The sequence below is a fragment of the Rhinolophus sinicus genome, chromosome 12 (assembly GCF_057876585.1).
Source record: "Rhinolophus sinicus isolate RSI-liver-muscle chromosome 12, RSI-T2T, whole genome shotgun sequence".
Lineage (NCBI taxonomy): Eukaryota > Metazoa > Chordata > Mammalia > Chiroptera > Rhinolophidae > Rhinolophus > Rhinolophus sinicus.
Genome location: NC_142512.1, coordinates 28804113 through 28831273, shown reverse-complemented (window position 1 = coordinate 28831273; position 27161 = coordinate 28804113). Strand labels below are relative to the sequence as shown.

Genomic DNA, 27161 nt, shown 5'->3' with positions numbered 1-27161 from the left:
AATCCACTGGTGGGGCTAATTGGTCTGTACCTCAGGTTTCCCGAACCCCAGGCCCCCAGTGAATATGCTGTCCATTAGACCACTCTGTAACCTCTCCCTGTCAGAGGAGAAACTGGACTTCTCTAGAGAACTCTCTAATTATGTCCTCTGTACTTTCCCATAAATGATCATCTAAGCCTTAAATGGTTATGTAGCACTATTCTTGAAGAGATGGCACTGTGACTGGACCTTGGGGCCACAGGAAACTGCTTTAAATTTCCTTTTCCCAGTTGTATCCTGCTTACTAAGCCCGTGGCTCCTCCCTGTGAGAACTGGGAGGATGGTAATTCCTGGATAGATTGTCTTTATAAGGAGAAAAGTTTGGCAATGTGATTTCCTGTGTATTTCTACTAGAGTCCAAGATTCCAGTGCTAGCCTAGACAGCAGTGGCAGCCACCTAGAACCCAGATGTCACAAGTATTCCCAAGTAAGTATGAGGGCATCCTCCCAGCTCGCCATGCCAAGCCAAAAGGCCGAATCACAGAGTTATTACACCTTCTAGCGCATGTGGTCAAGGCAGCTTTCCATTTGGCCACTCTGGTGCTGGGGTTGTTTACATGTTGCAGTAAATGAGTTACCCTTACTGAATTTGGCTGGATAGGCGTTCAGAATAAATGACATATGACCACAATTATACCACTCACCAGGAGCACCAGAGTTCAGAAAAAAGAGATTTACTTGTGTAATAATCCTTTGGTGAGGAAGAGAAGTACAAAACTTGACTATCCATTCTCAGGTGGGTGTACAGTTTTCGAAGCCTGTGAGAATTGGGGTATCACTATACCTGGCTTTCCGGTGGAATCTGACACCATGGGATGCCTGTCTGATAAAAGCATGTGTGTGGGAATGCTTTGTACAATTTCAGATATAGGGGGGAAAAAGGGAAGCTGAAAAATAGTGCTTTTAGAGAAATGTAGAGATCAAAGAAGTCTTCAGGTGTTCTGCATTTTCTTCAAACCTAAAGAATCTGTCAGCATAAATGACATCCCTGGTTTGTGCAAGGAGGAAGTAAAAAGTTGTGTTATACACAAAAGCTTTCCTACTTCATACACTTTTTTAGGCTTTAGGCTGCTCACAGACTGTGTGTGTGTAGGTGTGTGCATGTGATATTCACTAGTCTTTTCTGCAGTAGGCAGTGTTGATCAGAAGAGCATGTTGAGACAATAGGAGAACAAACTTAGTCTTTCATTTCTCCGTTCCTCAAACTCTGGCCCTGAATGACCCTGCAGCATCCTGTAGTCCCTACACATGATGTGATAGTTTATAAACAGTGATGCTGCTTGCTCCTTCCACCCCTTGTACTGCCTTCTGATTCATCTGACTTATTCCTCCATTCTTTAAAAACTGTCTCTAAGTGTTAACATCTTTTTTTTTTTTTTTTTTTTTTTAAGGTTTTATTGGGGAATGGGAACAGGACTTTATTGGGGAACAGTGTGTACTTCCAGGACTTTTCCAAGTCAAGTTGTTGTCCTTTCAATCTTAGTTGTGGAGGGCGCAGCTCAGCTCCAGGTCCAGTTGCCATTGCTAGTTGCAGGGGGCAGAGCCCACCATCCCTTGTGAGACTTGAGGAATTGAACTGGCAACCTTGTGGTTGAGAGCCCGTGCTCCAAACAACTGAGCCATCCGGGAGGCAGCTCAGCTCAAGGTGCCGTGCCCAATCCCAGCTGCAGGGGGCAGAGCCCACCATCCCTTGCGGGACTCAAGGAATTGAACCGGCAACCTTGTGGTTGAGAGCCCACTGGCCCATGTGGGAATCGAACCGGCAGAACTTTGGAGTTAGGAGCATGGAGCTCTAACCGCCTGAGCCATCGGGCCGGCCCTTAACATCCTTTTAAAAATCATTTGTCTTCCCTTGGTTTTTTTAAGGCTTTGTTTTACAAATGCGAGCAAAAGAAAGGCATAATGTAAAAAAAGAAGGAAATCTGAGAAGGATACTCCCCCAAAGAAATTGCTATGATATCTGTGTGTCTTTTCAGTCCTGCTCAAAAACTGCTCTGAGCCTCCTGTTTTTGGTCCTAGGGGCCTGGCAGTGGGGGCAAACCGGGCAGGCAGGATAACTGGGGGCTGCCTCTCATCTGTATCTTCAGGTCAGTGATAGACTCTTCTGTCCCTGTCCTTACTGAACAAAATTACCATTACCATAGAGACAAATCTGTGCGTATTCCGTAATGGCCTTTTCTGTCCGCTTCTGCTACTATAGCACACATAAAGGGAACAGTGGGAGACGGGGAGTGGCCAGACATCAGAAGGCTTGGAGTTCCAGAACAAGGAATTTAGATGTTAGGCAAAGAATTCAAACAAAGGCAGTTCTTCATTCTCTTAATATACTGTGTGAATTTATATTGTCTTAAGTGGCTTTTACGTATGTAAGTTGGCTTCAGAGACAAAGTAGTCTTAATTCTATTTCCAGGTCCTTAGTTACATGTAGTAGTTGTGAGATCTGTTGCATGTATGGAAGCTTTAAAGGGCTTCACTGTGTCCCTGTAGTTTTGCAGCTTTACATCTCTTCTACAGTGTTTGGACATTTATTTTAATCTGTTCAGTAAATGTGGTATCTCTACCATGAGCCAGGCAGATGCTGTGTAGCCAAGAATATACAAAATTGTGAACTTAAGGACAGAGGCCAGGTTTAACTCATTTTTTAAATCTCCCTATCCCAACACAGTGTTTTTCCTTGCAGGTGTTCAATGGCTGTTTGTTGAATTAAGCTCACATCCTGCCTCTTTCATTCTGTTCACATGAGCCAAGCGTAAGCAACAGCCTTTTTATTTTTTCAAAACGGAAACACCCATCTTTTGCCTTATGTCATGATTCTCACTATCATGTTCCTATGACCTCTCTCACCTAGTAAGGAAAAGCTTTGTTCCACTCGTTTCTGCAGTTCTTAGGACTTTGCTCCTGAAATGTCTGGAATAACCCTATCCAATAGAAATATAATGCAAGCCATATATCTAATTTTAAAAAATTTTAGTGGCCACATTTTAAAATTTAAAAAGAAACAGGTATACCAATTTGAATAATTTATTTAACCTAATATGTCCAAAATATCATTTCAACAATTAATTCAAAATATTAGTATTTACATTCTTTTATTCATATTGTCTGCAAAATTTAATATTTTGCACGTGGCTAATGACTACCACCTTGGATAGCACAGATACAGAACCTTTGAATTTTTGTGTACTCACCATGTAAATAATTAAATTCAAATAGGACAAGAGCGCCATAGGAATATCCATCATTGGCAATGGAGATAAATTGAGGTAAGATGGAATTTGCTGACATGTAATTTAACTTACTGTTTACTTTTAAACTATTGTAAGCGATCAGATTTTTCATCATTGGGTAAAGTCCATAATTCAAAACCCATCAAGTCTTGTTTGGAAATGCTTCTAAGCGATCATCAGCTCCCTTACTCTCCTTTTTATCTCTTTCTGCCTCACTGGCTCCCTAGAGTCTAAATGATTTGGATTTTCTCTCTTTTCTCTCTTCATCCTTAAATGCCATATCTTCTCCAACACTGACCCCACACTGTGTTCCCCAGAAACGTGAAATATTTACATTATTTAATCTTAATTTGTGCAAGCATTCATGCTAGTGCAAATGGAATTCCATTGATTAATAAGGCTGACACTGTATCGTCTGAGACATTTCAAGAGTACAGGAATAGGAAATGATTTAGTTAAAAAGTAAAAACATTTTTTTTTTAGCTCACATTCCTAAAACTCATGGGAAACTGTGATTGATACAGATGAGTAAATATCTCTTAAATAACCAATCAGTTGCCAAAAATGACGAGTTTGTGGGTAAAGCCATATTTGGTAGCTAGGTAGATAGACGAGGACGGAAGGGTTGACTGCCAAACCTTGAGCTCATGGGGCGAGAATAATGGGGTAGGAACATATGGAGCATGTTGTTAAAAATTTTGGACAGGAATTCAAGTGTGATAAACGTGGTGGTCAGGAGAAGAATCACTGGTATGTACCCTGCAGAGTGGATGCTGCAGAGCCAGTGAGGAAACTTTCCCAGCAAATTTAAAGACTAGACTGAAGCTCCCGGCTCATTATTCTTCCCATGTACCACATCCTTCCTGTAAAAAAGCTGGATATGCACATGGGCAAGATAATAAGCAATAAGGAGGAAGCTAGAATTGTAGCACCAGACGTCCAAAGAAAATCGGAAGCTTCTTCATTTAGACTATGTGGAGTGCCTGGCACTGAATAGAAGATAATGGTTGAATGAGTGAACTGACTGAGAACAGGGAATTGTGGGCACACTTAATGAGTTCTAAGTGACGGGTTAAATAAAGGAGAAATACGTTGCCAACTTGACTGATGGTATTCGGTGGGGAGCACCCAAAGCAAGAGGAAATAATTGGGAAGGAAGAGGTTTTACAGTTTAAAGAGCTTTTAAAACAAACACAAATGGGGGAGAGTGAAAAGGGTTCAAAATAGAAAACAATTTGAATTACACTGTACTCACTGCCTATGGGGATGCATCCTGGCTCCGTGGGATAATATCTGAGTGCAAACAGGACTCCAGTTATACAGTAATCTAAGAAATGACATGTTCGAAGCTTCTGTATGCCCAGGAAGTTATGATTTGAATTTTGTCCTGGCTGATTAGCCATTTTGTGCAACAAAGTACATTTCCAGTGCCACCCCTTATCTTCAAGTTTGGAATCAGCTTCTTTATGTTAATTTTTTAGGTAAAATCCAAACTCTAATAGGAAAAATTTGTATTATTTCAGATTAGCAAGAAAAAGTTTTCCATGTAAATGTTAAAAACAAGTTTGCAGGGAGAATGGCCTTTGGACAGGAGTCCTCCATCCTCCCAGAATACCAGCATTTTTAATAAACCTGCTTACCCTCCCCCCCAAAAAAAAAACAACTTTGCAAATATTTAGGTATCCACACATCAAATAATGCAATTGTGGATCATAAAAAGGGTCAACTCATGTAAGTGAATGGACCCAGAGCTCTGTCTAACTGGGGTTTACTTTTAACATTCACCTGCCATTGACTCCATGAGTTGCCAAATTAGAAATATACTTGTCCCCAAGGTACTTCAGGGTACCTTTCTCAAATACAAAATGATTTCAACTCACGACTTTGTTTAAGCTTAACTTTTAGCAAGTTTCCTCAGAATCAGCTTAACCCCTAGTGAGATCATTCACTTAATTAATCGGGTTTAGTCTGGGAAATCATCTTAATTAATTCTGGTTTAGTCTGGGAAAATGCTTTATTTAGCTTTTGGATCTCTTCAATGCTAAACAATTATTTTTAACTTTATTTTGTAAAAATTGTGATCTAATTATTTTCAAGTACACTTGGGTTAACAAAATGCAGTAGCGGGGCGTGCCTTTTAGCTGAACAGACCACTTTTAACATTCTTTAGAAATAAGATATGGTCAGTATTTTAAATCATAGCAACAGTTGATAAGAAAAACAGCAAAAAGGTAATCATTTCCATATGGAAAGAAAAGGAAGAACCAGTGAAGCTGTGAACTGTCATTGTTCCAAATAAAAATAAGTCACCACTGGTAGATTTGGCAGAAAGGGTAAATGTTCCTATTTGTTTCCCATTTTACATTTGTTAATACATTGCATGTGATGTGTTTTATTGAAATACACCATTCCCCTCCAACTCAGTTGCCAGTTTCCAAGTGTGTTTTGTCCTTCTGAGTGAAACCCACATCTGTATATGCCAATTTCATCAAGCACAGTAGTTCCTTGGTGATAATTTTCTCAACTTAGTGATTTTGGTGAAAGCTCTTACCCCTTTTATTGGAAAGCGTAGAACCATCTTCCACATCAGCTAAATACCTATACATTTATTAACAAAATACTAACATTTATTTTTAAATACTTGCTTAAAGTGGGAAATCTTACCTGTTACAGAATAAAATATTCAAAATAGATGGTCACTCACTGTAGCATTAACAACAGCTCCCTCTTGTGGTTCGCAGCATTCATTTCAAAGACGAATGCATTTAAAGATAGAATTGTAATTTCTCAGCTTAAAATTGTGCTGTGAAAGTTTAGTTCATATTTAGTGAACTGAATCATTTTTGGAATAAAGAGGGAAGAGTTAGGAACATAGGGACAAAACAGAATAATCCATTTTTTGGATGGTTCCAGAGTTTCAACATGTCAGCCAAGTCTCCACAATTCTTTATAGAAGCACCCAGTTTTTCACTTACAAACTAAAATACCAAGTAGATGTTTTCACAGAAAACATGCTATTCTCCATTTAAAAGGTTTTCCACCTGTTCTGTGGGCATAGTATGTAGAAGGAATCAACATTTTACTTTGTTGCTTTTAAAAGACTGGTATTTGAAACCTTACAGAGAAAGCAGTATTGAAAATATTTTTGTCCAAAAATGACGTAAGGTACTTTTTCCCCTTTGTTCAAGATCAGAGATTGCAGTAACTGGCAACAACCTGTTCTAATAATGTGAAACTGTCCAAAAAGTCCTCTTCTTCAATTCCAAATTTTGTATACTGATGAATGTAGGCTCTGGTAAAAGAAACAGAAAATGTAAAATAAAAAAATTTCAGGCAAATGAAGAACTCTTCAAAAATCAAACAATAAATAGATCTCGGCTAGCGTATGAACATTTGAAGATGGCAGAATCTCTTTCAAGGCTTACATCTGCTTCAATGTTTGCTCCAAAGATTAGCAAACTTTCAAAGTGTATGTAGGCCCCCCGTCTTCTCAGTGTCCAAGCCAGTGGCAATAAGCAGCACATAGGAAACAGAAGCAGGTTCCCATTGGGTTGTCTACCCAGCACATAGTCATCACCCTACAGGCGATGGCTGCATTTCATATAAACTCAAAAAAAGTGCCTGAGAAGTTTTATGTAGGATTGACACTGCAGAAACACATTAATCCAGCTCTAGGAATGAAGTGAAGCCGCCCAAGTGTTTTTCAGACAATACTTGATTTGAAGCTACGCCAGCTCCTCCTAATAACTCTACCCTCCAAAAGGTTCTGACACAGGAGAAATACTAGAATGAATAGCAAGGGCGACATGAATTAGCTTGCTGTAATAATGGTTGCCACCATTTAATGAGAGTGGGAAGAGAAGGATACCAGGAAAGGACAGAGTTCGCAGTCCTGAGGAGTGGGGGTTATGGAATGGCCATGTGCACGATGGAGGGGGGGCGGGGGGCAGGGGGGATAGGAATCCTAGCTAACCAGAAGCCTGGTCCAATCATTTGAGGAAGTTTGCTTTGACATTCAGTAATTATGGCAGTGGTCAGGAAACCTGGTGACACATTTCTTTGTACCAAGTGGACATTTCTTACTATCAAGTGGAGGTGAACTTGCAGTATTTCTTACTGAGCAAGATCAGGATCTCTTCCATTCTTCCAAGGATCTTATTTTGGCGAACTAGCTTATTGTCCCTGCCTTATAATGAAATTTCTACTTGGGTTTCATTTCATTTAGAAACTACTCATTTAGGCAACAACAATAATACCAAACAATTATTAAGTATTTACTAGTCAGCCACTGTACTAGGTGTTTTTACATGATTATCTCATGTAATCCTCACCACGGAGCCTCTTGGTCTGTACCCGTTGTATAATACAAACAAGGAAATGAAGCCTGAGGTAACATGCCTAAAGTTTCACACCTACGAAGTGGTAGCCATGCTTACTCTATGCTGTGGATTTAATGTTTGGGTCCCCCTAAATTCGTATGTTGAAATCCTAACCCCAAGGGAATGGTATTAGGAAGTGAGGCCTTTAGGAGGTGATTAGGTCCTGAGGGTAGAGCCCTTGTGAATGGAACTAGTGCCTTATAAAAGAGGACCTTGAAAGCTCTTTTGCCCAGTTCTGCCATTTGAGGACAGAGAAAAGACACCACCTATGAACCAGGAAGCGGGTGTTCACCAGACATTGTATCTGCCAGCACCTTCATCTTCCCAGTCTCCAGAACTATGAGAAAAAATTTCTGTTCTTCATAAGCTCCCCAGTCTACGCTATTTTTGTCACAGCAGCCCAAACGGAGGAAGACACTCCAAATCCTGCCTTGTATTTTTAACATTATGTTATCTGCCCCAGGTTAGAAAGATTTGTACATTTATCTTTTACTTACTTTGAAGCAAACATATTCCATGCTTTGCCCACAATCACATCAAGTGGTTTTACTAAGAACTGGCTATTGCTGACCAACGCTGCAGACTTCTCGTATTTGCTAAAGGCTCGCTGGGTTTTCCACACATTGAAAGCATTATCAGGCGCTAACCAGGAAGTATAGAGAGCTGGATCTTTAAATCCCCCTGGAGTAAAACAACATAAGCCATTGTCTACAGCATAAATCATTGATTTTGGAAACAGTAAATATTTTCTTATCCATTTTACCAATAATCTTTTGTTTTGCCTTTTAAAACTAGCTTTATATTATTTTTTGGATAAATGATTCACATTTATCATTTAAAAAAAGTAATAATTCACACCATTCAGAAAAGTATTACAAAGAAAATGTAAAAGTCAGCTGAACAGATGAAACGCCACCAGGCAGAAAACAACCATGAACATTTCACCGACCCACTTGTGTATATAATTTTACACACACGCTCTTCTGTAGTCCGCATTTTTCATTCACCAATATGTTGTGAACCACTTTTCCATGTCAGTAAATATCACTCATATTTAAAGGCTGCTTATATGAATATACCATAATTTATTTAACACATTTCCTACTGTTTGGGCATTTAGGTTGTTTCCACATTTTTGTTAATGTGAAAGATACTGCAGTGAATATCTTTGCAAGAACACCTCTATGCATCTGTGTCATTTGCTGTGGGTACATTTTTAGAAGTTAGATTACATATCCTTTTATTCGAAAATCTAAAATGAAAAAACAAACTAAAGTGAAGATTACGAAGATAGTTCACTATCTGATTGACTTGAAATGATCTCTTTTTAATTGTTATTAGATTTTTAACTAAGGGGTATTACAAGGACTAGACTGTTTGGTTTTCCTTATAGCCAATTTGATACTGCTAAAATCACCCAATAAGGATCATATAAATCTAGAAACTTGCCAATAAGAATATTGCTCTTTCAATATCCTGAAAGTTTTGTAACAAAATGCTTGGCACAGAGAACACTAGTCCCACAATACCTGTTCTCCCCTTCTTTAGTAACAGAAAACCCAATTTTAACTGGATTCATGGAGACCCTTGCAGTTAGGTGTGGCACATGATTCACTTCCAGTCAAAGAGATATAAACACTATGTGGTATGTGACTCTGGGAGGAGGAAGTATGCCCTTCTTTGTTCATTCCTAGGTGATTTGATAGCTGAAGCTCCAATACATGTCTTGGACCAAAAGGAGGAACCCACAAGGTAAGGACAACAGAGCCATCAGATTCAGGAAGAAAGAATTAAACTTGTATCTTATTTAAACCACTTCTATTTTGGTGTTCAGTCACATGATAATGTTACATTTTTGCTACTGTAACACATAATTATTTTCCTTTGTCTAAGAATAAATTCAGGGACTTTTTTTTTTACCATGTGTACCATATATATGTCCAAAATGTACATCTTAATTTTCACCTTAACTTCTGCTTACCCAGATCTGCACTGTGCACATCTTTCCCACGAAGAATGAGTAAGTTAGCAATGGAAGTGTTAAAATGAAGCTCCTTGTTGAGAGACGTTTTACCAAGATTAGGAAGTCCTGATAAAGGAGGCCGTACCTGCCAATCAATACCTACCAAAAGAAAGAAAAAAAAGCAAGAGACATTATAAAGGGCTTTGAACAAGAAAAGAATAATATATTACAGTATGTATATTTTATATAAATTTATATTTGATAAAGTTTTTTCTGAAAAAGTTTCAAAATTATTATCTGGTTAACCTAAAGTGATCCAAACTACTCATTCCTGAGAAAGGCATGAAATATTCTTCAGTGAATATTAAAGGATGGTGGTAGGTACATATGATAGAATTCTACTCCACAGTAAAAAGAAACTTAACTCCTGATACACGTAACGGCATGGATAAATCTCAAAAGCACGCTGAGTGAAACAAGCTGGACTCAAAACATTATATACTGCATGATTCTAATTATAGGACATTCTGGAAAAGGCAAAAGCATAGGAACAAAATTCAGATCAGTAGTTGTTAGGGGTTAGGGGTAGAGGGAAGAAACTGCCCACTAAGCGGTATGAGGGAACTTTCTGGGATGATGGAAATACTCTATCTCAATTGTTGTAGTGGTTACACACTGTATTTGTCAGAATTTACAGAACTATATACCAAAAAAGGGTGAACTTCACTCTATCTGCCATTATAAACAAACAAAAGACATACAAAAATGTCACGGGATGTAGAAACACAAAACCCAAATAGGACTGCAAATGACCTAGTCATGTGGAAATATTAAGAAAATACTCTTAAATTACACATAGGCTAGGGTAAAATTCAGTGTGCAGTAACAGATTGATTTTCAGCAAAATCAAATGCAACAAATCAAAAATTTTGGCAAGCTGAATTCAATAAGGCAAACAAGCCAATTTAAAACTTGGAAAGATATTTGAGTAGAAATTTCACCAAAGAAGATTAACAAATGCCTAATATGTACATGAAAATATATTCAACAGCCCTGTCATTAGGAAAATGCAAACTGAAACCACAAGGAGACACCCCTGCACACCTATTAAAATGGTTATGATCCAAAAGACAGTATCAGATGTGGGCAAGGATGTGGAAAAACTGAGACCCTCTTAACCTACTTGTGGGAATGGAAAATGGTGCAGCCACTTTGGAAAAGAGTTTAGCAGTTTTTTAAAAGTTGAACGGATTTATCCATCAACCTAGCAGTGCCTCTCCTAGGTATATACCGAAGAGACTGAAAACATGTCCATGAACGTTCACAGTGGCATTATTCATAACAGCCACAAAGTAAAAACAGAACACAATCTAAATGTCCTTCAACTGTTGGACATACAAACAAAATGTGCCATATCCATTCAATGGAATACTATTCAGCAATACAAAGGATTGAACTACTGATATATGCTACAATGTGGATAAATCTCAAAAGCATTATGTTAAGTGAAAGAAGTCTGACACAAAAGACTATATAGTGTAAAATTCCATTTAAAATGAAATGTCCAAAATAGGCAAATCTATAGAGACAAAAACATCAGCGGTTGCTTGGGGAGAGGTATAAAAATGGGGATTGAATGCAAACGGGCAAAAGAACTTTTTTGGAGTGGTGGAAATGTTCTAAAACGGATTATGATAATGGTTGCACAACTCTGTAAAATTTACTAAAAAAAAAAAATCACTGAATTGTACTCTTACAGGTGAAGTATATGGTATATGAATTATATCTCACTAAAACCATTAAAAAGTATGACATGCTGTCAAAGCTATATTATGAAATAATTCATCCTTCTAGATTACTCAGAAATAAAGGTAATTAACTCCATCTAAAAATTTCAATACGAGGGGCCGGCCCGGTGATTCAGACGGTTGGAGCTCCGTGCTCCTAACTCCGAAGGCTGCCGGTTAGATTCCCACATGGGCCAGTGGGCTCTCAACCACAAGGTTGCTGGTTCAACTCCTCAAATCCTGCAAGGGATGGTGGGCTGCGCTCCCTGAAACTAGCAACGGCAACTGGACCTGGAGCTGAGCTGCGCCCTCCACAACTAAGACTGAAAGGACAACTTGAAGCTGAACGGCACCCTCCACAACTAAGATTGAAAGGACAACAACTTGACCTGGAAAAAAAATAAAAAGTCCTGGAAGTACTCACTGTGCCCCAATAAAGTCCTGTTCCCCTTCCCCAATAAAAAAAAAAAAAATCTTAAAAAAAAAAAATTCAAACGGAAAAAGAAATGAAGCCGATCTAACGTTGGGCCCTTGAAAAACTGATGTTCGAAAAATAAAAAAGGAAACGATAAGCAAATAAAATTTGAAATGGTAGAGGAAGCAGGTAACAAAAAGGGCATTATCAAAAATAAAAATAAATCCCAGATGGGTTAAAATTTAAATATTAAAACTATAAAAAATACTGGGAAGTAATAGAGAATATTTTTATATCTTTGGGGTAGGCAAGGCTCAGAATTGATAGAAGATTTATGGAGTTGCTCACATAAAAATGTAAAACTTCCATATGGTGAAAAATGTACAAAAGAAAAATGATAGATATAAGTATTTGCAATTCATGCAACAAAATGGATATAAATCCATAATATATTTCCCTCCATCAAAGATAATATTATGACGAAAATATTGTCAATTAAATTATTCACTTATCAAATGTTATACTTATTGAAAGAGTTCTTTTAGAGTAAATTTGGTTTAGATTTTAAAAAATCATATACCATTCTTGAGCATGCATTTTATTAACATATATATATATATATATATATATATACACACACACACACATAATATATATATATAACATATAACTAAATATATTGGTTAAAGTTTTCTTAAAATGTTTTCACATTCATTGACTTTATCACTTTTTGACCCAGCATTAATGACGTCCATGTTTTCACACATCATTATTCTCTGTGCCTTCAGAACACTGGTGATAGAGCATTCTGTAAGGGAATCCGTGAAAACACTAAGTTACTGGCTCTTAAGCTGGCTTTGCTATCATGTAGAGCACATCTACCTTTGACTCCTGCTTAAGGAATGCTGCTAAACTTGTCTGTTTATCACGATGACTGTCTCTTCCCTAGCCTAGCAGGAAACCAAAGGTTTATTTTCTGGAGAAGATATGATTGAGCGTCTCTGGTCTGGAGAACACTAGGCAGAGTTAAGGGCAGGTACATACTGAAACCAGAGAGATCAAGTGAAAACCAGGAAAACCATGACCCCTCCCTCCTTTTCCCCCAGATCACTGGGTCTTCTTCTAAACCCTTCGAGCAGAATATCCAACACAGGAGACAGGCAAAAAGAATATCCAGGATGACATCATAACGCACACTCGCTGAAGAGAGCAAAGGCTCCACCTTGAAGCATGTCAGAAGACTCTAGGAGAGATTTCTTACAGAAGATGAAACTGATGCAATACTTGAATATCAAGAAAGAATTTAGACAAGTAGAAAAACACTTAAGGTTGAATAATTGACAGTACACAGAAAAACTAAGCAACCAAGAAAACAAAGCAATTATTAACTCCAAAGAAAGTTTTTAAAAATTATACAGGAAAGGAAAAGTAATCACAGGATACCATGTGGCTCAGCTGTGAGTAGCATTTACTTGGTCTTGATCATGAAAAGCTGGATGTTGCTTTAACCCAATGAATAGATAAAACAGTATTTAGGAAATATATAAATAATTGAAAAACCAATAAATGACAATGAATAGATAAAAACAGTAACAGATCCAGCAAAAGAATTTTGAAAAATGGTTTCCTCTGGGAAGGAGAAAATTGAGGAAGGTTATGGGCTAACAGTTTTAACAACCAGCTTTGTAAAATTTCTTGATTCTCTATGTGCATATAATAAATTAGGGCACATAGAGTAGAAAACTATGTAGCTATTAAATAGAGGAAGGCATTTAGAAGGCAGTCTAAATGTACTGAATTGGAAAGGAGGCCAAAAAAGATCATTACACTGAAAAAAAAGTTATAGAACAGAAAATACATATTATGTGATGCTAATTTTATTTTTAAAATGTCTGTTTATAGACCACCCTCAGAACTCTGGCTCTCTCTAGTTCTCACATGCATAAATTAATTCAAACTAGCAAAAATAAATCAACTAATAAAATTTAAAAATAAAACGTTTTAAATAAAACAAAAATAAATAAACAAGTAAAATGATAATTTAGCTTGGTTCAGACGGGCAAGCGAAAAGCCATGGAAAATTATTCCCAGGACTTACATTTTAATCAAGAAACTGCCAGCATGTGCCCTGATGAATGATTATGGACCAATGACTCCTGTGTGCCTTCCATTTACCTATTTTTGAAAGAGAGTGTCCACCAGTTATCCTGTGCTTGATCTACCATGGTCTGTTGGGGGGGGGGGAAGAACTGTACTCAAAGAGCTATACCCAAGAAATATCACCTGGGAAGTATAAATTCACACCCAGACCTGCTTTTAGATGACAGAATTCTGGACTTTAGACTGATGTACTAATGGGATATAGCTTTTGGGGTCCTTGGGAGGGGTTAAATATATTCTGCATATGGGAGGACATGATTCATTAGGGGACAGAGGGCAGAGTGGAAGTCAGCCTCCAAGGTGAATCCAGTGACCCTTGCCTCCTGGTATTCAGGCCCTTGTGTGGTCCCCTCCCACACAGGATAGTGCCAGAAATGATGCTGTGTGACTTCCAAAGCTAGGTCATAAAAGACATTGTAATTTCTACCTGGCTCCCTCTTGGATCACTCATTCCTCCTGCTGTTAGGACATGTGGAAACAGGTACTACACTGCTGATGGTGATATTAATCGGGTCAAATTTCAGATAGAGCAGCCTGATAACATTTGAAGACTTTTAAAACTATGTTCTTCAACCTGGTTAGTGATGTATCAAGGTCTGACAATTAAGTTCGCGAACTCATCCTAGAAAAAGTGCTATATACCTCATTGCTGAATATCATTATGGTCACCTTTGAAGTATTCCCCTTAGGAAGTTATGCACCCTTCAAAACCATTTTGGAACTCTTTTTCTGGAATGGCCATCAGAGCTGTCCCTGCATTACCTTTGATGTCCTGATGTCATTTAAATGTCTTCCTTTCAATATTTCCTTTATCTTCGGGTAAAGAAAGAAGTCACTGAGGTGAGTAGGGAGGGTGTGCCAATACAGTTATTTGTTTACTGGCTAAAAACTCCCTCACAGACAATACCGTGTAAGCTGGTGCATTTTTGTGATGCAAGAGCCATGAATTGTTGGCGAAAAGTTCAGGTCTAATTTTTTCAGGCAGCCTTTCAGCACTTTCAAATAGTAAACATGGTTCACTATTTGCTCAGTTGGTACAAATTAATAATGAACGATCCCTCTGATATCAAAAAAGATGAGCAACATTGTTGCAACAAGTTCTCGAACGTAATTGTCAGATTTCGTATATTCATATACATATATAAAAATTTGTATGTTCAAAGCTCTATCTGTAACTGAAAATATTAACCCCCTAAAGTCCCACAGGGTAAAATGACTAAGCAGACTGTGGTTTATTGACCTAAGAGAGCTCAGTGCGGCATGCCTTATACTACCCTGAGGAACATTGTGTTCCTTGAGAAGTTAACAGGTGTCGCTAGAAAAACAGGTATGTACTGTGGCCAAAAAATTGGTGAAGCATTACTATAACATGGGAACTATCTACTTATCTCCAAACCTCAGGCACTATCATCTAAAATTGTAAAAATAAGGTATTACAAGTGAATCTACCTTCAGAGCATTGAAACCTGTTATTGTAATTCGTGGTAAAACATGCTACAAAGATAGTATAAAGTAGTGATTTCTAGTTCAATATGACAGACCGAACATACCAGTTTATTATCACTCTCTCCCCAGATCTCAATAACGAGACAATAGAGGGATTTTTAAAAAGGGAACCGGAGGAGATAACGGCAACAAAATTTGGAAGGTGGAAAGCAAATGAACCAGTGGTTAGCAACTTAGTGACCAGGGAAAGCTGAAACTTCTGTCCACCTTCTGTGGAGGCCCTGGAAGCAGCAGGCACTTCCGAAAGAGGAAGACACAGGAAGATTAGCTAAAAATCTGTATGAGAAGCAGGAGGGCCCCAGACCCTTCCTACTCCCTGCGGCAGGAGGAGTGCACCCCTCCACCCTAAGCTTGTGCTCAGGAAAGGCTAAACCCCTGAGGCTCTGGCTTCAGTGACACCACACCCGCTGTCTCTGTTCCAGGCTCTGAAGATATAGCAGTAAACAAAATAGATAAAAACCCCTGCCCTCATAAAGCTTACTGAGATAAACAAAAGATCCACACTAAGGAATTCCAGAATGCTAGAGACAAAGAGAAAAATCCTAAAAGATTCGAGAGAGAACAAAAGAGGATTATGAATCAGATTGACACAGGACTTCTCCACAGTAACACTGGAAGCTGGAAGATCATAGAGCAATGCCTTCAAAATAGTAAGTAAAAATGATTTCCAACCTCAAATCCTGTACCTGGTCAAACTGTCAACGTGATGAAAGGGCAGAATAAAGACATTTGCAGCCTTAAAATTTTTACCTTCCCTGTACTCTTCCTTAGGAAGCTCCTGGAGGGTAAGATCTATTAATAATATAAATAGATCTATTAATAATACAATTATTAATAATATAAACCGGGATTAATTAATAATATAAACTGGGAAAAAGGAAGACATAACACCTAGGAAATGGGATAGAATACAGAATGAAGCAGGCCTGCCAGTGCTGGTTGCTTATCAAGCCAGGAGAGCAACCAGTGCTGCCTGGAACAGGAGGACCAAGTTCTCCTGGAGGGATAGCTCCAAGCAGATAGAGTATGAAATTACTTGCTGGGTTTGAACATGTTGAGAAGGGATTCGTTTTTAGGGAAAAGTTTAGGGATAGATTAATGATAGGTACATAGAATATTGACCAAATAAATATAATTAACAACTCTAGGAGGAAAATATAAAATGTACATGAAATAAAACATAATCTGTATATATAGTACATGGTTCAGCTGTGAAAAATAGTCACATAGCATAAGTAATTCAAACACTGAAAACTGATCTAACCCAAAAGAGTGTGTGTGTGTGTGTGTTGTGTATGTGGGGGGGGGGGGGGGGATAAGAAGATTCAATACTTAATTTTCACCTTAGGAAGGCAATTGATAATATCTAAACCTGGAAAATAAAACAAATAATAGTAAAGCAAGATATTTAGAAGTTGGAGGCAAATTCCAGAAGAAAACAGCTGAAAACATTGAAAGCAGGGCATCAGTTGGGCAATGGGGAAGCGTAGGACAGGGGACTGCTCTTTTCCTCATTATAAATTCATGAAGGACAACTACTTGACTTTTCTAAAAAATTGAGATGTAATATACATATAACAGATTGTATATAAATAAAATCTGTAAATATTATGGATACAAATCCATAAAAATTAAAACAGATTTAGGTATATACTTAAGTGAATTTTGACTACTTGATTTTTTAAAACTGTGTTCATATATTACTTTAATAAAAATAAAAATATATGTCACACTCATCTGAAATTTTTTTTGGGGGAAAGGATACTGTGAAATGATTAAGAAGCACTGGGATGTCCTGGTGAGTTTTTGCTGGAGCTTCCGTGGCCAGAAGAAGGGACCATTATTTCAACTGGCCCAAGCCAGTTTATATTGAGAACTCCAGTACAGGCATTTTTCCCAGCTTGTGGGCTACATATTTTTAAAATACCCTTTACCTTCTTCCATTTTTGCATTAGAAATAAGCATCTGTCTCAAATGCTTGAGGAGGCCAGCCCAAGTAAACGTGCTATATGCCAGTGAGTTCTCAGACATCTGAGGAATGTTACGAATACCCAGCATCTTGAATTCAGGATGGGGAACTAAATTCTCCATTAAGTCTCCTGTAAAGAAAAAAAAAAAAAATCTTAACTAAATTTTTTCATTCCACATTGTTCCTGTTGGCCTATACACAACTATGATTTGATGGTCTTTGGGTGTTTTCTCCTCCTAGAGCAGAACTACTTAAATTTTTAAATGTAAATAAAATTTCAGAGACAATGTCTATTATAGACATCGCATTTGCTTCATTTTGGCACCTATTTTAGCATGAGGGAGAATCCAAACTTTGCCAAAAAGGAAACAAGAATTTATGAGCTAAGTAACTGGAAATATGAATGCAATGTTTAGCTAAACCCCAGGAAAACAAGGTAAGCATGAGCGTTAATGTTTTTTTAATTGTCATTCTGTGTTCCCTAAATATTCCTTTAGAAATTTTTCCTAGATCTTGTATTTATTTTATCTAGTTAAATGATAATCAGAATCTGTTAACATAAAATCTTCTACAGAAGAACACAGGTATAGTAATTCCTGTAGACAGGAATATGCCTATCTTTAGAAACCTGTATTTGGAGCACAGGTTTCCCTCTGCTCTTGATAAGCTATGCTTCCTTCAGCCATAGGGCCCTTGCACATGCTAGACCCTCTGTACATGCTATTCCCTTCTCCTGCCCTTTGCTTAGCCAACTCCAAGTCCTCATCCATCTCTTCTTGGCTCAAGTGCTATGTCCTCAGGGCAGCCTTCTCTGCCTCTTCAGCCTAAATCTGGTTCTTTCATGACACATTTTCTTAGAACTGTACTCCTTTCCTTCAGAGCATCTGACTCAGTTTTTAGGTATACATTCTTAGTGTAATTATTTGTTTAATGTCTCTCTTTCACAGTGAACACAGTGTCTGCAGTGGCTCCCCACTGGATCCCCAACATTTAGCATAGTGCCTGGCACAGAGCTGGAAGTTAATTAATATTAGTTGAATGAACAGATGTGCAATATGGTAAGTACTGTGGGGAGTGCAGACATTAACAAGACACATGTCTCCAAAAAAAGCTGCAAAGTAGTGGGGACTACAAAACATGCAAATGACAGAATCCCTCTCTAAAGAAATACAACGGTGCTAGTTACAGTGGTAGCATCTGGGAAAGGGTGGGAGGGAGACTCACCTTTGATTGCATATTCTTTTGTACTCCTTAAATGTGTGTGAGTGTATTATTTTTAAAGATACGCAAACACACTTAAAGAAATAATAAAGGCAAAAAACAAAACAAAAAAAAAACACAGAAAAGAGATACAGAATACCACAGGAGTTCAGAGAAAAGAGGGTTACTTTAGGTAAAGGCCTCAGTAGGAAAGCTTTATGGAAAAAATATCCCGTGAATTGGACCCTGAAGGATGAATAAGGTTTCAAAAGAGGTGACGAAGGAAAGGAGGAAGCAATTTCTAAGAAGAAGGAATACAAAGCAAAGGGACCAGGGCAGGAAAGTACAGATTGGAAAAAAACAGTGGAGGTAGGATGAAAAGTAGGTGGGAGCCACGCAGAGGAGGCAATCGGTAATGACACTAGAAAGTTAGGGTTCAGGGCATAATGTGGATGACAGGATAAGGAGTTCTGACAAATCTGGCAGATAATACGTGAGCCATGGAATGAGTGTGAGAGTATAAGGATTAGATCTGAACATTGGGGAGGCTCATTTGGGATCAGTGTGCGAGATGGACTGCAGGGAGAAGAGGCAGGTAACAGGAAGGAAAGCAGGATTAGGACCACCTTAAGACAGGAATGTCCTTATACCGTGTTTCCCCGAAAATAAGACCTACTCGGACAGTCAGCTCTAATGCGTCTTTTGGAGCAGAAATTAATATAAGACCTGGTATTATATTATTATATTATATTATGTTATGTTATATACCTGGTATTATATTATATTGTATTATATTATATTATACCCGGTCTTATTTTACTATAAGATCGGGTCTTATATTAATTTTTGCTCCAAAAGACTCATTAGAGCTGATTGTCCAGCTAGGTCTTAGTTTTGGGGGAACACGGGAGATATAAGCATCTTTTTTTATGCCACAAAATAGAAGGAGACTAGAAAGAGGCTTGTTTGCCTTGTATTCGTATGCAATGTTAGTTGAGAGATACTGATACCCTGAGCCAGTGTAGAAAGATATGGAATTAGGGGAAGAATGCAGATGGCACAGGTGGCACCTACAGGTCTGACCATACTGATGAGATATGAAGACAGTGGGAGAAATCAGGTGATAGGAATTGAGGGACGCGGCAGGGAGAGAAGAAGGGAAACAAATGATGAATCCATTCAGAATATGCTAAATTTGAAAAAGCAGAAGGCAACTGAGAAAACTGGGACAGGTAACTATCTGGAAGAGATTAGAACTGGGGGATACAGATAATGGAGTCATTTACATCTAGATGATTTGAATTGATAAGGTATCACTTGCCAAATAAGCTGAAAAACCAACGATGGGTTTCTTTATGAGTGATTAAAATGATGGTTGTACAACTTTGTGAATATTTAAAAAAAAACACAAAACACTTTAAATGGGTGGATTGTAGGATATGTGAATTATATCTCAAAGTTTTTGTAAAAAAAAAAAAAAAAAAGGAGAGGATCCTGAAGAATGGAGTTAAGTGGGTATTCACCACTTTTTTGAGAAATTTAGTAACTTCTCAAAACTTTTCAAAGCGCTAAGGAGCTCTTTAAAAAAGGTTTTTGAGGTGAGGGAGACCTGAGTGTATCTTCAGGCAGAGGGGAGGAGCCAATGAAGAATAACTTTGAGGCATTCAGAACATAAGACTTTCCTACAGATAAAATACAGAAGGACAAATACCTAATGGGTTTCTTCTGTAGTGAAATGAGCCTTCCGCAGAATAAGTAGGCTGGAACACACTTCCCAGCTGATGGGCGAGGACTTGATTTATATCACTAAAGGAGATGTGCTTGATATTCATCAGTTTTGCACAGATCTTATGAACAGCATCATTCTCATGAACAAGGAGGGCGTCTGAAGATCGGTACAAGTGAGAAAGAGTCAAAATGGAGTTGTAGTTCTGAACAATAACCTGGAGAGAAAAAGGTCGGAAATAAGAAAAGCAATTAAGAGGTTCGATATTAAGGGCATCCTGCCTGGGATCAAATCCTGGCTCTGTCACTGTCTAGCTGTATGCTCTTGAACAAATTATTTAATCTATCTATGCCTCAGTTTCCTCATTTGTAAAATGGGAATAATACTTATACCTGCTTCCTAGAGTTGTGAAGGTTAATGACAGAATGCAAGGAAAGCACTTAGAACAGTGCCTTGTATATACTAAGGGTTCAAGAAACGGTGACCATTACTATCATACTTTCTTCCTACATAATTTACAATAGTGACTTATCTCACCTCTGTTTTATTATTTCTCCTACTAGGCTGGTCAACAAGAAATGGGCCTATATAGAAATTTCCTTGTAATGGAGAGAAATGAAAAATTCTTTGAAGGTTGGCAATGGCATGATGCCCCACAACATGAAGTCAAGGTCCCTGCTTTACATACTATAGACAGAAGGATTAACTCAGGAATGGATTCCTAAGAGAAAATGTACAATTGTCTTCTTTGAAAATTTTAAAAACAGGGACACTTCATTAGTTTGGAAAAGTTAAAGCAAACTTAAATGAATTGTTCACGCAACTACCATATTGTATAATCACTCCTGACACAGTAACTTACCATTTCCAAAGAAAGGGTCAGATCAGTTTTTTACCTACGTTGATTTCAACGGCAAGGAATACAAAATATAAAAAATTCAGTTCATACCTCACCAGTTCCATAAGGCCATATAATCTGATTCATTTTCAAAGAGCTGGAGTACTGATCCTGTAAATTCTGTGTAACAAAGGCTCCTAGTCCTGATCCTGTACCCCCAGCCATACTCATTATGATGAAAAAACCACTCAAAGAGTCACATTTCTCCGCTTCCTTCTGGATTAGGTTCATTATAGATTCTTCATGCCTGGGTCCATGAACAGAGTAACTATGCAGTGCAAAAGGAACAAATACAAACACCTTTCAATTTCACCAGAGAGATGCAATGCAGAATAGAGAAGGCTTTTTAAACCTATGGAAGTGAACTAACTCTCATGAAAGGCACAAAATTTAAAATACACAAGTTAAAGATATTTAACAGGTGGATAGGACTGTTAAGAGAGTAAATTTACTGGGTACAGAAATTCTCTTTTATAGGTCACTCCTTTAGCTGTAGACTTCAATTATCAGGTAGTTCTGTAAGTTTATGGTACAATATAATATTCGGTGTTCTTAACAATACTCCTTAAACAGTGGTTCTTCAAATTTGCTGCACATTACAATCACCTAAGGAAGCTTTGAAAAACCCCAACATCCAGGCTTCATGTCAAACCAATTAAATCAGAATTTCTCGAATTGAGCCCTAGGCACTGAAATTTTCCAAAGAACCCAGGAAATACTACTGCCCTGCTGTATCCCCTGCTAGCTGGAATACCTGCCAGATAAAGATATTATATTGATAATAAGTTAGTTGGCAGAACGACTGCGAAGAAGTGGAAAACCCTACTGCAAGAGATCCTTGGTTTCATCATTATTTGGACCTGAAGCATATGCATACGTAAGATAGAATTTCTTTTGAGTGAAGTCACACCCTAAATTTTAAAATAGCAATTTAAAGATTCTTTGCTCAGTATATCAACTTTTTACTTGTAACTACACTATTTATTAATTGACTATGTAGCTGTACCTAAACTGAAAATCATCATGAATTATTCTTACCCATATGCCCAGTTGTTTCCAGAACCTTGTTTTTGACAGAAGCCTGAATGCTGGCCATATTTCCATCGGCCAGACTGGGCAGCCTTTAGTAATGTTTGATTGATAACTTTAGGTTCCATGTCAACAAGTACAGCTCGAGCAATTGGAACTAGAGAGGGGGAAAAAAAAGAAAACTATTTCACAGTCTTATTTGGGTTAACCCAGAGCATAAACTCCTAAGTACAAAAAAACCCCCAAAGGTTGAGGATACAAAGATCTGCCACACTGTTTAGAAATTGAGGTGGGCAGCAGCAGGTATGTACAGATGGTTCAGAATGCCTAGCATTCTGCTAAGCAGGATGAATCAGTGTGGGCTAAAATAATCACTGGGTCAGGTCTACAAACATCTGTTGCGTTCTTATATAATGACATGTACTGTGCGGGGAACACAGAGATGAAGACAACATCCATCCAGCCCTAGAAGGACTAGTGGGAGAAATGAAAGACATCGACGCTTAATCACTATATCAGGTGATATGACCCATGACGAATCTACACTGATAAAATAGCATATTCAGAGGTACAAAATACCCAGGGCACACAAGCAGTTTAGGATTGTTGAAGCAAAAGATGGAGAAGGAGGGGGTAGAAGTGATGGATGGAGATGGAAAGCAGGCAGGGCTCAGATCTTGAGAGTCCTTGTATGCAATCAAAGCTTGAAATTTATCTTTTAGGTAATGTGAAACCACTGAAAATGTTCAAGCAGGGGAGGAAAAGTCAGATTTTTTAAAAAAAATTTTAATACAGCAGTGTGGAGGATAGCTATGATAGACACAAGAGTGTAGGCAGGGAAACTCAGAAGGACTGTCTTGAAACAATCCAGGTGAGAGAAAACAAGAGCCAGAACTAAGTCCATGACAGTGAAGATGGAAAGGCAAGAAGAATTTCAAGAGATATGGAGGAAGTAAATTAAGCAGATGTCTGATGTTATGTGTGGAGTAGGAACCCAAGTTTTAAAGGAAAGATAATGAATGATCTTGGGTATGGAGATGTTGAGTTTGAGGTACACATGGGAGATGCAGGTGAGTATGTCCACTAATCAGTTGGCAGCTTGGAAGAGAAGCTAGGCTAGAGATTTGAGAGTCACCAGTGTAATAGATGTAGCACTTAGGAAAGTAATGGAAATTGCCTAGAGAGAACTATACAAATCAGGACAGAGGAGAGCCTGCGGTGCAACCACTGGAGAAGAAAACTTCAGACAGTAAGGAGTTTTATAGTTAATGTTATCAAATCCAGTAGAAAAGTTAAGTGAATTAAAACAAAAACAGTCATTGGATCTGGTAATTAGGAGATCCTTGGGAACTTTTCTCAGAGCAGCTTTAGAAGTGAAGGGCAGAAGCAGGATTATAGTTGGTTAAAGAGGGTTCTCTTTTGAGAATCTTAGATGAGAAGCAAAGAGGTAAGAGAAGAAAAAAGCTACAGACAAGAGATACGTTTTGTTTGTTTTTAGATTGGCAAGGACTGAGCATGCTGTTGTGCTGAGGGGAAGATGCCATGGTAGGGGCAAATGTTGTTAACATAGAAACAAAGAGTCAAGAGCAAAGTCATTCCCTAGTAAGATGGGAAGGGATGGGGTTCAGACACCACGTGGATGGCCTGGCCTTGAAGTGGTTGGTTATGTCAGAGTCAAAGAGAGGACTGTGGACCACACATACCTCCATTTTCCTCCTCACTGAAGAATCTTTCTTTGCAAGACGCTTGATATGCTTCATTCTCTCTTTTAGAGCAGAGTCCCTGGGGACAGTGTGAGTCACTAAATAAAGCATCAAACACTTCAAAACCAATCTGATTGCCACACTGACCAAGTTGCACTGTTACTATTGACATGCTGAGGCCTGACAAACTAGGCCTATTTCCTCAAAAAAGTGAGGAACCTGTAATAGAAAAAAGATAGGCATTGAGAACTACATTACTAATACATAAAGAATAAAATGCTATATGTTAATATACATCAATAAAACATATATAATTTTAAAATGCCATATATGTATATGGTTTTATAGGTGAAATAGCTATGTTGTCTAAGATGCCAATCATTCGAGGAAATTATTCTCTTTCTCCATATGGTTTTGGGATTTGGGATTTACTGTACCCAAATCCATTCACACACAGCTCAATAGTTTCCAAAATCTGATGTCTAGTCACTATATTCCTATGTATACATTTAAACAAAACAAGATGAATGCTAGTTGAAGGAATAAATACACTTCCCACCATAGGAACACACAGAATGCAGAAGTTAGTTCAGAAGTTAGTACATGTACTTAACATGACTTTCTTCACCAATCACTTTTCTGGCCTGGTAACTACAGTAGCACTTATAAGAAAGACTTTGTGTTTAGCTCAGGTAGGACAGCAAGGAAGATGAAGCTTGAAAAAACTGGACCAGATGAAACATTAGAGCAGGTCTTCATTATTTTTTAACAATGAAAAGAAACAAGTTTTGGTGAACGCCTCACACCAGGTCTATGTAGCAGCGAAAAGAGCAGTGGCTTGTGAGTCACACTCTGCAGTTACAATTTTCAAACAACCCTGCAAACTAGGTACCATTATTCTCATTTTATAGATCAGGAAACTGAGGTTCTGAAAGGTTATGTGACTTTCGCAAGGCTACTGAACTAGTAAATAGCAAACCCAAGACTCCCTTTCCCCACCAACCCTAGGAGTTCCCCATCAAGCCCACTCACTGACAGCCCCAGGACCAGCCGTTTCTATCCTGTTCAAACTTCAGAGGACCATCATGCGCATGCTCACTTTCAACACCCAAAAAGCTATGGAAAACGAATGCGCATGTTCCACAAACGAAGAGTTTTGTGGGCTTTTTTTTTTTTTTTCCTATTCAGAAAGGTTAATTACGCATGTTCAATTTCAATTTATCAACTTCAGACACGTTACGCATGCTCACTGTCCATCAAAAGCTTTAGCTGACAATGCGCATGGTCTAGATTCCAAGAGAGGCTTCGGCTGGGGTTCTGCGCATGTTTCTGCCCGTACCTGGCTCTTGGGGATAGTTCTACGCATGTTCATTGCCCACAGTTCGGCTTCAAAGAACCCTGTACGCATGCTCTAGCGCTGAATTTGAGGAGCAAGTCTAAGGCCTAGGCGCAGACGCACTGAGCCTAAGCAGCCGGTGATGGCGGCAGCGGCGGCAGTGGCTGCGGCTGGTCCGGGCCCATGAGGCGACGACGGAGGCGGGACGGCTTTTACCCAGCGCCGGACTTCCGAGACAGGGAAGCTGAGGACATGGCAGGAGTGTTTGACATAGACCTGGACCAGCCAGAGGACGCGGGCTCTGAGGATGAGCTGGAGGAGGGGGTGAGGCCCGAGGTCCCGGGGGGCCCGAGGTGACAGGGCTGGGGCGGCGGCGCGGGCCCTGGAAGTCGGGCGCGTCCGAGGGCGCAGAGACCCAGGGGGCGCGAGTAGTCTCCAGGAGGAGCTGAAGCGCCGCGCGGCCCGAGGCAGGGGAGCGGGCGGGGCGGACCTGGCCCTAGGTGTGAGGCCGCTGCGGGGCTCGCAGGTGCAGGTCGCGCCCCTAGCTCTAGATCAGCGCAGCCCGGAGCAGTCTGTGGAGCGAACGAAAAAGGGCGCGTGGTCGATTTCTCCAGCTGTTCGACTTGAGTGTGGCGGGCCGTGAGTGGTGTAGCGTGTGTTGGGGGAGGGGGACTGCGCTTGCTGGGTGTCCCGTAAGTGCAGGTGAAGTGCGGAAGGGTTTCCCTCCGAGTGTAAGATTTCAAGCATTAAATCTTCAGACCTCCCACAACCACCTCTCTTCTCGGCCTGTCGCTTCTCTCCTAGGAAGCGCTCAGCTGTTAGAAGTGACAGCTGAAAACTTCTGTCGGGAGTAGCGCTGCCTCTGCTGTTACAGCCACCAGGAGTTTTATTTCGGGAGCAAGGGGGCTCTGCTGCATCTTCCAGGGTTTGTTTGTTTGCTTTTTTTTTTTAACCCCCTTCCGTGTGACTTTTTAAAAAACGCATTTATAACGACACACGGTGTTTGTAACTTACATTTTCCCCAGTTGAAGATGTCTACATTTTTTCAAAATACTTTCTGTAATTTTGGGGTGGAAAAAAACCAGCGTTGACAGCTGTGATTTGGCTTGCCAAAAATAAATTGCTTGAACGGAGACTTGTGAATGGTGGTGTGAGGGCTTTTCTTGCTGTAATTTAGGGTGCTAAATTTAGAATTGTTTTTCCTAATGCATAGCTTGGTTTCACCTTTGCTGTCTTAGTAGCTTGTTATTTTTTATGGAATATCACTCGTATTTCAAGATAAATTTATTGAAAAAACACAAATTACACCTAAGTTAAAGAATGGTGTTGTTATACAAAATAACTAATTCTGGGCAATTGATCATGTATAATCTCATGGTAATTTAGAGTCTAAATTCCATTGTCCAGATGAGTACACATGGGTTGATGACTGATGTAAGATGTTTGTTCTTACTACATAAGGGGCTTCCCTTTCTTTCCCCTCACTCATTTTTCTTCCTCTGGCAAGTAAGTTGTGCCCTGCTTGTTGACAAAAGATTGAGATGCTATGTATACAGAACTTTGAAAACTTTAAGAAACTAACTGGGCTAAAATAGTTGTTCTTTTCATAATCAAATGAGTCTAAATCAAAATTACTCAGTTTGGAAGGTGGGTATTGAGATGTGTATTTTTTAATATGTTTGCATATGGAATTCCAGTTTGCCTCTTAATTGAACATGTGATACACTAATTACAATTGGAAACAAAATGGGATTACTTTCATTACATATATAATCCTCTCATCAATTATATTGGCTCCATATGGCAGTGGCTTTGAAACAGGGC

General features: G+C 38.9%; 2 protein-coding genes and 1 long non-coding RNA gene across 8 annotated transcripts in view; 2 read left to right on the top strand and 1 right to left on the bottom strand.

The window, feature by feature from the left end:
- Nucleotides 1-350: 350 nt before the first annotated feature.
- LOC109449787 (uncharacterized) lies at nucleotides 351-9764 on the top strand. The gene is made up of 5 exons (XR_002137752.2): nucleotides 351-466; nucleotides 2720-2788; nucleotides 3253-3302; nucleotides 9340-9397; nucleotides 9631-9764. It is a non-coding gene; the product is annotated as an uncharacterized LOC109449787 (long non-coding RNA).
- Nucleotides 6323-25172, bottom strand: TUBD1 (tubulin delta 1). 3 transcript variants are annotated; one of them, XM_074320402.2, is made up of 9 exons: nucleotides 25038-25172; nucleotides 24002-24220; nucleotides 22308-22455; nucleotides 21321-21537; nucleotides 20357-20588; nucleotides 17411-17575; nucleotides 9627-9767; nucleotides 8143-8326; nucleotides 6323-6558 (listed from the first exon to the last, which is right to left on the bottom strand). In XM_074320402.2, exons 2-9 carry the CDS (start codon nucleotides 24171-24173, stop codon nucleotides 6456-6458), a joined length of 1362 nt encoding a protein of 453 aa, XP_074176503.1. In that variant the 5' UTR covers nucleotides 24174-24220; nucleotides 25038-25172; the 3' UTR covers nucleotides 6323-6455. The 3 variants fall into 3 exon arrangements, with proteins under 3 accessions (XP_074176503.1, XP_019591960.2, XP_019591963.2); XM_019736401.3 differs by having other exon boundaries at nucleotides 25034-25170; XM_019736404.3 differs by lacking the exons at nucleotides 21321-21537; nucleotides 22308-22455; nucleotides 24002-24220 and having other exon boundaries at nucleotides 25034-25160.
- Nucleotides 25173-25422: 250 nt separating this feature from the next.
- The window catches only part of RPS6KB1 (ribosomal protein S6 kinase B1), a 47075-nt gene continuing 45336 nt past the window's right edge, over nucleotides 25423-27161 (top strand). For 2 of the 4 annotated variants that reach the window (XM_088802109.1, XM_019736360.3), the window contains exon 1: nucleotides 26142-26262. Coding sequence is in view for 2 of the 4 variants with exons in the window: in XM_074320399.2 (XP_074176500.2) it covers nucleotides 25521-25661 (141 nt within the window). In the remaining 2 variants the exon portion in view is untranslated. Of the gene's footprint in view, nucleotides 25662-26141; nucleotides 26263-27161 lie in introns of those variants that run through there. The other 2 variants (XM_074320399.2, XM_019736359.3) reach the window with 2 other exon arrangements.